This window comes from Astatotilapia calliptera, chromosome 16, assembly GCF_900246225.1.
Source record: "Astatotilapia calliptera chromosome 16, fAstCal1.2, whole genome shotgun sequence".
NCBI lineage: Eukaryota > Metazoa > Chordata > Actinopteri > Cichliformes > Cichlidae > Astatotilapia > Astatotilapia calliptera.
The window spans coordinates 9,125,037-9,137,448 of NC_039317.1; the positions used below are offsets into that span (position 1 = coordinate 9,125,037).

The window sequence follows — 12,412 nt, forward strand, 5'->3', positions numbered from 1 at the left end:
ACACAATGGATTACATTTTTAGGTTAATAAGTTTTACTAACTTTAATAGTGAAGTCTTTGTAACGAGAGTGCAGACAGACAACGCAGGTGAATTAAGAGAGTGCAAATCTGCCTTTCACTCTGACACAGAGTTAAGAATCATCAACCTGAAGCACCTGTTAGCCTCACATTTAATTAGAAAAGAAAAGAGTTAGCTCTCTTCACCTGCATTGAACAAACCTTAAATTCTTGCCATGAGGGTAGCTGTTATAGAGGTGGCTGATAAAAGGAGCATGTGTGGCATTCAAGATATAAGCATATGTGTGTTTGTGTGTGTCCACTCCAGAGTGCTCCAAACTTTGAGGACAGCCCCTCCAGAAAACACAGGCCCGGCTCTCCAATCTCAAAGGACGAGCTTCATTCACCGCCTGGCAACGGAGCTGAGAAATGGAGAAGAGATGGGCAGAACGGGATGGGTGGGCAGTAAATTATCAGCTTTTAGTGGGGAAGACACGATATTTATTTATAGCATTCAGCCAGGGCACTTGGTGAGGGGTGAAATGGAATGGGGGGAGGGTGTGCGCCTTTTGCGAGGGGCATCTTAGGTGGTCAGCATTGACCTGCACTAACCTCTTGTATCCTGTCTTATTCTCCCACCCTTCACACTTGTCTTGTACCCAAAGATCCCGAGACCTCCCTGGCAATTAGGGAACGAGTCGCACCTACTCCCTGCCCCCAAAGGCAGTAAATTTTCCTCCTTCTCCTGGCCTTGTGACACACACACTCACACAACCTCAGAATTGAGGCTTTAAGACACAATTCAGCCCAAGCCCTACTTGCTTTATCCCCCACTTTACATTTTATCACCACCCCTTGTTTTGTTTTGCTGTCTCAATCCATCAATCTTCCCATTAGCCCTCCATCTTACGGAAACCGCGGGGAACGCCCCCTTTACACCAGCCCTTCAAATCTGTCATTCTCCCTGCACCTCCCTCAAGCTCCTCCACTTGCTGCTCACTCCGCCTCTCCCTCCATCCTCTTTAGTCCTACCTGTTGCATTCAAATGATCGTACTACACCATTATGTCTTGTTGCCTTCACCGCCAGCTTGAGGTTGACACAAGGCTGTGCTGGAGCAAGGGTGGAAAGGATGGAGCGAGATGGAGAGGGCAAAGGACTGGAGATGCTGTGGGTGGACGGTGGTGGTGGGGGGTAGCAGCACTTTGGGTGGCATGTTTCCTGCAAGGGTGGGACACAATGCCCCCAGTGTTCAGGCAGGCCCACAGGAGCTTGTTTTACAACAGGGGAGGGGCAGCCATCAATGGCCAGATGATGTGAACCACCCTGAGCCGATTCACAGTGACAAACAGCCCCCTCCGTGCAACCCCCCCCCCCCCCCCCCCTCTTTCTGCTTTCTCCCGTCGCCTCTCTCCTTCACTCCACACATTATGTTCTGTTGGACCAAAACCAGGACAGCAGAGAGCATGCACCAGCACCGCAGCAGCTCAATGGACTGGAAGTGAGAGGACACACGCCCACACATACACACTCACATGCACAAATGCTCAGAATTTCTCACATACATAATGGGCATCCATGCATAGACTCACGGGCACGGACAAACACACACAAACACACAGGAACAGACCCTTTCTGTCCTTCTCCTCCTAATGACACCTCAAGCATCTCGCTCAAACATGAACTGGTATTAGTTTAATTAAATCAGCATGGCCCTTATTTGTGTTGCTCTCTTCATTCTCAAAAAAGGCAAAATGGCTTGATGACAGCATAATTGCTGAAGAATTGAAGGAGAGCTAGTATGGTAAGCTGCCAAGTGGGTCCAAATCACCCCCACCTCTCTGCGTTTCTACCCCATAGGCCCGGTGCCCCTCTCCTTGAAGACCTGTCCATTCTCTAGGCCCTCCAGGTTTGTTAACGTCGCCTCAGTACACAACACGACTCTTAATGAATAATGAGTGTGGAAAAACTCTTTTAACCTATAAGGGAGAAATTATGTTTTGGTATCTTCTACAGCAGCTCATATGTCTACACCAAAAAACTCGTCTTCCAGATATACAAACTAATTGGGATATTCTGTGATGATGAAGTGACTCCCATTCGGTCATTGAAATTTAGGTCACTTTGATGTTAATACCTAACAAAGAGTCGCAGTTTACCATGCTTATTAAAGTTTACTTTAAAAAGTTCCTGTGGTGGAACCAAGGCTTATGTAGGCGTGCTCATCAAGCTTTACTACCTTCTTCAGGCTGTGTTCATACGCGGTGTAGCAAAATATCAGAGAAACAAATCATGTACCCATCATGAATATGTCTCCATCAATATTCATGTTGGTGAATACATCTTAACTTCATCATCTGTAAAAGTCCACAGCTCAACAATTGAGTGCCCTGTCAAATTTTCACCACACATATATATTTTTTGAGTCAGGTATGGCCAACACTGGTCGACTTCAACATAACCACTAGAGAAAGAAACAACAGTGTTGAGTGCATGTCTGTGTGTGTGCTGGGGGTGTGCCAGCTGGTTAGTAGTGAGGTAGCAATAAAGTACTCCACCCCCTTGTTAGGGATGATGAGCTTGTGTGTGTGTGATGGGATCAGGAGGCTGGTAGGGAGAATGAAGGAATGCAGCCCAGCCCTCTCAGTCTCTACATATGATGCTAATTGCAACAGAACGGGGATGGCCTGGTCTGCTTGTGTACACTATTGTTATTCCTCAGCCTATTGTCTCCTGCCTTCTGACAATCGCCATCTGAATGAGAGCCTGTTAAGCTTGGCAGATCCCCGTCATTAGACCCCTTTACACCCATTGTGATGCGGCACGGAGGATACTGTAGGGCTATCAGTGGCTTTCAGCAGGACTGAGGACAAATCCACAATAACCACAGATACATTCTTTGTTTCTTTTTGTTTCAGTTGTCCATTCACACCAAATCTTCAAATAACTTGATCTAAAACTTTTTGATCTTGCTTAAGGAAGATGTCGCTTTTATGGAATCTGAATTTCCTTCTCTTCTCCTAGCAAGCAACTGAAAGTCCATTGAGAGCATTCATGGGCTGTTTCTGTGGTTAAAAATGACATATTTCTGAAAAATGTGGAAATATTAATAAAATATGGATAAAACCACAGGATTTCCAGAAATGTGCGCATTCATATATTTACATATACGAGTTGTTTTCAGTTAGATACACTTATTCCAGCTGCACACTATGGTACTGTTCGCATTATTGCTTTGTACAATGACCTATTTTTGTTATTGAGCCTACCTGTAAAAAGTTATAAATATGATGGATAAAAGATTAATATTAATAACATGAGTTAGTATAAATGATGGTCCTTCATATGTTACTTTGTCTTCAGTATCTTTTATCTTGTGCTCTTCTTGCTCAGTTGCTTCAAGGGTCCTGAGATGATTTGCATCATTGAGATGCATTTATGTTTAGACTATTATATGGAACACTTGTGCAAATTTAAAATGCTCTAATCGCTTTAAAATATGCTTTAATCAGTCTTAGAATAATCTCACCGGCTTTTCCACCCATAAACAATTGACAGCTTCACTCCAGTGAACGTGACACTTTTTTTTGTCCTCTCAAGTTTGGCGATGGATGCACGATGGACACAAATAGCCAGCTGGCCTGCTTTGAGCATAGTGCGACACAGTCTAGTCTCTGGCTCCCTAAAACAAGCATCTGGAGGCTCGGGCAGTGAATACAAGTGTGAATATATTCATCCCCATGCTGCTTTGTTAAATCTCTGGGCGTAAAGCTGTTGTACCCCCGTGCCCTCCTGGGTGACCCCGGAGGATCAGAGACCAGGTTGTCGAAACATTTGTAACATTTGGCCAAAGCAAATCTCAGGCTGCCTGTTGAATTGAAGCTCACACCAAAGAGTAGAGAAAAAAATCCCCCTGGAACCCTCAAAACACTCCCTATGCTGGTCCAGGACCCCCTTCTTGTTACTTATCCCTCACGCACACACACTAACACGCCGAGCACGGAGGCTCAACCCCTCACAACCTCCAGCAAATCCCCTTTATCTTTTCCCAGCCAGATGGGGCCGCTGGAAGAATAGCTGAAGCCCAATGAGTTCCATTCAATTTGTCATGCCGTCTAAAGGAGCTTGTAAGCTTCCCATTTGCAGTTATGTTATAGTAACCATGGGAGGCTCTGCAGTGTTAGGACTTAATTACCTCCTAATAGCTGTTGTAGAGATAAAGCCCCCGGCCAGCAAAACCCAGCGCTGTCCAGCCCCTGAGACACACTGGCCTGAAGACTCCTTCGGCAGCCAAGGTACACACGATTTAGTATATGTTACTGATGTGACCTTTCGCCCTCATGTGTCTCTACACATCTGTACAGAGGTGCAGTAGCACTTTGGTGACTTGCTGATGACTTTCTCGTGTATTTGTTTGCATTTTCAGCACCTACACCACCTAGTGTGAGTCTGGGTTAGCATTTATTTATTTAAGACCAAGAAGACTAAAAACATCAGCACTTAAATAATAATATAATAAAGCCCCTCACAACATGCTAGCATGGCTGCAGACTCTTTTTTGTAAACAAAGTGATACAGTGAAAAGGATGATTGCAGAATTAATCAAAGGCTGTAGCTAGACGAACATTATGCACTGATAATCATCTGCAAATGTTGTTGCAAATCGTCTTAAACAGGCTAAAGAACATGCTACAGGTTTTCTTCTTTAAGATCATGGTCTTAAACAACTTGTTGATGAGTTTTTCTGTATCTCTTTTAAACACACTGCACTTATTTTTAGACAATGGGAAGCACACATACAATATTTTTCTTACAGTATTTGATTTAAGAATCACAATACTCCTAAATGCATGAATATTATCTATGAGAAGGAAAAAATTAGAACTGAAATGAACCAAAAATAAAGCAGGAGCGTGCTGTCTTCTGGATCATTAGAAATATGCAAGATAGTAAGAAAATAGAGTTAGTTTAGTATAGAGGCTTTGAACTGATCACTCCCTGCAGTGTGGCACACAAAGAAATTGGGGAGCGGTGAATGAGTTTTGCAGTGTGAGCCCACAGGTGGATGCTAGGCTAGTAGCGGGGTACAAGGGGGGCACAGGATTTGCTCCATGTTTTTCCAGAGTTTATGATTCAATTTTATGACATAATGAGATTACGTACTTATAATACATGTAAGCTGTTGGGGAAAAAAACCCTTTTCTAACAGCTGCCTCTGGTTTTCCTACAACATCAGATTTAAACTCTCTAGACCTTGCTTATAATCCCACCATTCCCTTTTCAATATATGATAACTCTTATGTTTTATAATTGCCTCCTGCCTCCTAGAATTATTACTGGCACTGCAAAAACAGCAGGGCTTGAACCTCCTCATTGTGAAGTCCTTCTTGTTCATTTCTAGTAACAACCTTCTGAATTAAAGTTGTCTGAAAAGGAGCAGAGCAGGTAGCCCTGTATAGCATTTTTAGGGTCAATATTTATGTTAATTTATGCAAATCTCACAAACGAACACCTGCTCGTGAACAGGTGCCATGCATCAGGCTGAAATAAGCATAATGACGAGTTCGTGGCTTTAAGAGAGTTTGCTGAATCTGACTTGGAACACTCAAACGGACAAGAGTAAGAGGTTCAACGTGATGACTGACATTTTTATAGCCAAACAGTCCTGCACTGGTTAACTCTACACTTCTTTAATCTAAATCACTGCCTGTTTGACGTGGTGAATAAAAGTTGACAAAACTGGGGATAACAGAAAAAGACCAGTGACTACCTGCAAACAATTTGTCACCACATACTAAAAGAGTTAAATACTTTTTGATGGTCCTCAGTAAGAGGAGCTGGAGTTTAGATGAAGCCAGACAGCTAGAAGAGGTAAGAGGTGGAGTTTGTATAACAGGCACAATCTCACTGGCACTCGTCTGGTGTGTGGAGACTTTATATCTTTTCCAGTTTTGACTTTTCCCGAGTATAACTAAAGTTAAAATTGGGGTGCAGGCACTTTCTCGTGTTTTTGCTTCACCCTAATTTATTGGCATTAACTAGGCCACTAGATGTACAGTAAAGCGCTAATGCACGAGACATGCATGCAAATCTGAGCGGGAGACAAAGTGCACTTGCAGAAACACGCTCACAGTAACGGCAGTGGCTGGCGGCATCTCACGTTCTTCACTACAGAATTTAACAAAAGCGAGAATTTTGCTTCATTTCGTTCCAGGATTTCAGAGAGAAAGGGATCGAGGGGGACAGCCAGGACATTATTCATGTCTTTCAGTTCATTTGGCTCTGCTGGTCAGCTCCCAAGACAGAAAGAGAAACCTTCTCTCATGTTTTTCCACCCTCCTCTATTTTCTGCCGTTTTTGTTCCCTTCCTTTTTTTTTATTTTGGAGGCAGATTAGCAGGATTAAGTATGGCTCACATATGCTCCTCCTCACTATTGGTATTCACCACTGCACTGGGCCTAACGCCACCCAGACTGATGGACAGAAACAGAGATAGAATTAAAAAGATGGGGACGATGCTGATGAAGACCAGAGATGGATAGGAGTCAAAGTTGCAAGATGTGTGAACATGTTACCAACACCACTGTTCACATACCTTGTTTTTAGGTTTCAGTTGCAGCTGTTTTCCCTCAATTTGGCTGTCAAATAATTTGAAAACTGAATAGAGCATCCAAGGAACTCTCTTTACTATTTGAACATGACTGTTTTGCCCCTGTTCAAAAACCTGAGATCATAAATGAAGGGTTTCCCCAGTTTTGGTAAGAAAAAGACTTAACTGCCACTCACAAAGCCCTTTGAGATGAACTGGAGTGCAGACTGCAAAACAGACCTTATCACAGCATCAGCGTTACCAAAGCACTTGTGGCTGAATGAGCGCAAATCCTCAGCCAGGTTTAGAAATCTGGTGCAAAGAATGAAACCAGAAGAGCGGAGGCTGCTAAAGAAACAGATTTATTCCCATGGTCTGGAAATCACATGGGTGCAATGCTGTTGTCTGTTTTTTTTTTTTTTTTTTAAATAAAATAATAATCTGCCAATAATCTGTCTGCTTGGTCATTATTAATCAGGTTTGGTATTTATTTATTCACAAATACTCTCTTTCCTGTTGAGTGCTGTTTTCTGGCAATATAGAAAATACTTGTAAATAATTTTGAGGTAAATTAACTGCAAACATGTGGATTGGGGGGCAGTTTCCAGCTGCTGCAATATAAAACACACACAGAGAGCTGTATAGGTTTTCTCTGAATCTTAGGAAACTTAGGAATTGGCCCGAAACTTATTTTTTTCCCTGTTGAAATATCAGCCTTTCTCACTGACATACCAAAAATCAATTTCTGTTAATGCATTAAGAAAAATATGTTATGCACAAAAAGTTATTTAAAAACAAAAAATAACCTCTATATAAATAAGTAAAATAAATAAATACATAATTGAAATTATGACAACCTTCCAGAATGTTTCAAGCTGTCGTTACATTCTTGCTGGGAGGTCAAATTCGTGGTAGAGAGTGAAATGAGGATGCTAGAGGTAAAAAGAAAACCCTGCGGAAGAGGAGAGCATGTGTCTCATTGTGAATCCACTTGCAACACTGAGACTGTGGGAATGTTTAATGAAGCAGGGGGGTGGCAAGGATACAAACCTCCTTATTTAAAATGCCACTTCATTAGCATAATCTTATTTAACGGGAGCAGGCCTAAACACGCGAACGCAATGGAGGAGCCAAACTAGCAAATATAGGATCAGGAAGAGGGAGGAGAAAAACGGGGGCGGTGGGTGGGTTCGTGTGCGTGCGTGTGCGCGTGTGTATGGCACGCTAAAGCACACTCACCCGCTAATGACCTTGATTTTTTGACACCTGAAGGGCTCCTAACTGAAAGATGACGGTTGGAATGCCAAATTTTCCGACTGGCCGTCAAATCGAACATGACTCCGCACAAACTTAGTTCCGGTCAACTAGCTTCCTAAATCAGTGCGCAAGGCGCTAAAACGGAGGGTAACTATGGCAACAGTCTTCCGTTTACGAAAACTTAGCTGAAATAAGGAAGAGATCAATTAAAAAAAAATAAATAAATAAAACTTTTTTTTTTCATTTTCTCATTGCCCTATTCTGAAGTTGTTTGTGCTTTTTCTTTCTAGCTTTGCTAGTTTGCTTGTTTTTTTTTTTCCCTTGGTGCTATTTCTTTTCTAAATGAATAACACACACACACACACACACACACACACACACACACACACACACATATATATATGATGAATGAGAAAGATTGAAAAATAATACTAGAAAAACTAATAATTATTTTATGTATGTTTCGCCTGGTGCAAAGTATCTATAGGCCTAGGTTACAAATGTTAACCCCATCAGAGGTGTTCCTCAGCCCGCCTTTTATTTAACCAATAACTCACCCTTATGAAAACAGATAAACTTGTAGAGGCAATTAGGGCTCTTTGCGTCCGACTGCACAACACTTGTCATATTGTGGCACAATGCATGCTGTCAGTTTCAGTTAGGTCCGAGTGCAGACCACCGGTTTAGGCCCTTATGTCACGGCTCAGATAACCGCCAGCGGCAGGCCACGCAGTTGTGGCTCACTGCAGTCTAATTGAAATATTGCGGATCATAACGGTTAAAGACAATTTTACACACTTCATTAATTAACGTTAAAGATGCACTTCAACGGCAGCTGCTGGCCGACAGCGGGTACAAACGGAAAACACCGTACTAGCTCCAACACCGCAAGCAGGAAACATATTGCACTGCTTATTAGGCTTCGATTGGTAATCTGTGTTCAGCCAAAGGGACGACACTGACTCTCCTTTTTTTTTATTGTTTATTATTAATATATATATAAAAAAACGAATTCATCATCAAAACAAACTGAAATCTCATTTAGGCTACTTCATTAAAAAAAGATACATGGAATTCAAGCACATTTTAAATTAAATTTAATCGCAATAATAAAAAAAAGGTTTCATATACGTTAGGCCAATTATTATTATTATTTTTTTAAGTTTGATTTACTGTATTGCTTTTCCCTAATTATTTTTCACTTATAAAGGGAAAGAAATGCGTCTTATTCCATGGCTTATTGTAATAAAAATCTATCCATACACACGGGCCAATATTTTCACAAGAAGGGCCCATATGTAGGACGGAGTGTGTCTGATTTCACTTAATAGTGATGCTGGGTGTTGGTAATTACATCAGGCTTGAGGTCCCTCCGTCAGCCTCCTCTCCCTCTCTCCTCCCTCTGCGCGGAGCTGATTGGTCGCTGGGAGGCAGCTTGGACAGAAACTGCGTTGTCCTGGTGACCCGGCCTCTGTGCACCCCAGCCCACTATAAAACCCCGCGGATGCACGCAGGCGTGCCAAATGGGCTGTCAGATGCGACTTGGAGTAACAAGTGGATTTGACGTTTAGGTTTTTCTCTTCATCGCGCCTGCAAACACTCTCGGTAGGTGTTTTATTATTTATTTTCTGTTAGGTTATCCTGATAATTAGTGTCAGTATACACAGATTGTGTTTCTGCTTTAATTATTCTCAGAAAAAAAAAATCCAGAAATAAAATAGGACGCTGATTACTGGCTGCTGCATATAAAAGATGGGGAACTCAACAAATAATTTTTTATATGGTTTTCTTTCTTTTTCCATTCTGTGATTGTGTTATATCAAAGTTAAATCACAAAGTTTCCTCTGTGTTAACATATTTTATGAGGCCTACATTGATTTAAAAATATTTTTTTAAAAATGAGCAGATTCTCATTATCAGAATCGAAATGGGTAAGATGAGCTTGGTTTGGTCGACATGTGGATTTGAACTTTCAGTAAAGTAACTCAGAAGTTTACTTTTTTGTTGTTTTTCTCAGATTAGCGTGTGAGACCCGGATCATGGACTCAGATACAAGCCGCGTGTCAAGCAGACCGTCCTCTCCCGAGGTGGACGACATCTTCATGTCTACTTTGAAGAAGTCTGTGCACGGCTTCTCCGGCGCTGTGTCCTCTACGCAGAGTGACTCTCCGTCAGAGATCCCCGGTCTGCGTGGCCTCTCCGCCCTCGACGAGGACTCTCTGTCGCTCCGGATGGCATCCAAGAAAGACCGTAAACTCCTCTCGGAGAACGAGCTGCAGGCGATCCGCCTCAAGATCAACAGCCGCGAGAGGAAAAGAATGCACGACCTCAACGTGGCCATGGACGGGCTGCGGGAGGTCATGCCCTACGCGCACGGACCGTCGGTGCGTAAACTCTCCAAAATCGCAACGTTGCTGCTGGCGAGAAACTACATCCTGATGCTGAGCAACTCTCTGGAAGAGATGAAGCGGCTTGTAAGTGAAATCTACGGCAGTAGCGGACATCACAGCGGCTTCCACCCGTCAGCATGTGGGACTATGACACACGCGGGGCCCGTGCCGGGACACCCGGCGGCTTCTCACGCATCGCACCCCGGGGTACATCACCCTCTCCTCCCGTCGGCGGCTGTCTCCACTGCCTCTCTTTCCGCGCCCGGTATCTCCGCCGTCACTTCAGTCAGACCCCACCACGGACTTCTCAAAGCGCCCACTGCCAGTGCGGGGCCCTTGGGCAGCAGTTTCCAGCACTGGGGCGTTGGCACCGGCATGCCCTGTCCGTGCAGCATGTGCCAAGTCCCGCCTCCGCATGTGTCCAGCATGAGCACCGTCACCATGCCGAGGCTCACCAGCGACTCTAAGTGACTCCAAGCAAAGCTGAACTTTTCTCCGGGGGGTGTTAAAGACTTATCTCCCAACTTTATCGTGGTTTTATTTATCTTTGTTGCCGAATCCGTTGCGTCAACGGAGGCATTTAATAAGACCAATGCATTGGTTTTCTTCACTGGGACTTCGGTGTTTTTGAAACTAACTCGGTGTTTCATAGTAATTAACCTCTGTTTTAACCGGTCTTTTCTTCACAGAGCTCCTGCAACACACACAAACGTTTTCTTGCGACTGGGAATCGGTCATGGCCCACATACGTGTTTCCATGCAGTTTGTTGAAGATCACATTTATTCCAAAAATACTTTCCCGTTCTGTGGTACCGCAGGAAAAAAAAAGTCCCCAAAAGTTGAATCAAACCACAAATATAGGATGTAAATATCTAGATGGGCTGTTCTGTTTAAATAGTCGGAGATATATATTAGAGTCTTGTAAATGTCCAGGAAGACTCCGCCACCCCACCTCCTCACATCTTGCACCTGCTATAATTATTCTGTCCGCCTCATTCAATGCTCCTCTCCCTATTTTCTCCTCGGTAGGCTGTTATTCACTGTCAGACGCACACAGCGACCACTTCTTTATTTTTTTAATTACAAAAAAAATAAAAATAAAAATTTGAAAATGATATTTATTTACTTATTTTGGAGGGGACGTTCAGACGAATCTCTGATTATGTTGGGGTTTGAAATGTAAAATAAAGATGAATATTGAAATGAGAAAAACATTTTGTGGTGGTTTTGTTTTTATTTGTTTTTCTTTTTTGTGGATAAATACATTTAAAGGAGACTAAAAGCAGCGTTTATAGCTTGTAGCAGGAGGGCAGTACTGAACAGGGTTATTCAGTATTATTACATAATAACCAGCGAAATTACACATCATAAGCACAACTTGTTTTGTTTTCGTTTTAAATTGTAGTGTTTAGATCTTCAAGGCCAATTAAACGTTTATCATGGGAACAAAAAGTTTTCCGCCTCAGCTAAAACACCTTAGCACTCTTTAAGAAAAGTTTTTATTTTGAATCAGTTTATTTTCATTATTACTCCATATAAAACCCAATCGGCTTAGATTCAGTTGTCAACCAAAAAAACAAAAATAAAAAATAAAAATATAAACATATCGCCCATTTAAATAATAAATCTCAGCCTAATTATTGGTGTTATATACAAGCAGTTATGAGCATCTTATGAAAAAGGGCTTCATTAAAAAGAACAAGTTTGACGATAAACGTTTTCTCGGATTTATAACAGAGTGCCCAAAGTAATTTTTCGTCATGTTATGAGCCAACAGCAATGTTGCCACATGAAAGAAACTTTTCAGAGCTGGTCTCTTCTGCTGGATGACACTCACTGTTTTTAATTATTCACAGTTGTGCACAATGTGGCTTCAGCTGGTGGAGAATGAGCTTCATTCAGCAAACAGTGATGACTTTTAGCCCACTGACACCTGTCTGTCTGTCCAACTGAATGTTTCTTCCTGAACAATTCATCTGCTCACATGAATACTAATTTCCAACCTGTGCAGCAAGAATGTGAGTAAAATACAGCATTTGAAATAGCCACCTTAAAGCACGAGTGTAAACAGCCGCTAAAGATGAGCACAAAAAGCTCTTTTGGCAATAAGAAGCCAGCGATGAGTAAACGCCGGTGGACTTTAGGAAAATGAAGCAGCTGCATAGCAGATTGTGCATGCT

General features: G+C 42.5%; 1 protein-coding gene across 1 annotated transcript; it reads left to right on the forward strand.

The window, feature by feature from the left end:
* The first annotated feature begins 9,103 nt into the window (after nt 1-9,103).
* Nucleotides 9,104-11,446, forward strand: olig2 (oligodendrocyte lineage transcription factor 2). Its single transcript, XM_026145043.1, has 2 exons — nt 9,104-9,447; nt 9,860-11,446. Exon 2 carries the CDS (start codon nt 9,882-9,884, stop codon nt 10,701-10,703), a length of 822 nt encoding a protein of 273 aa, XP_026000828.1. The 5' UTR covers nt 9,104-9,447; nt 9,860-9,881; the 3' UTR covers nt 10,704-11,446.
* Nucleotides 11,447-12,412: the final 966 nt, after the last annotated feature.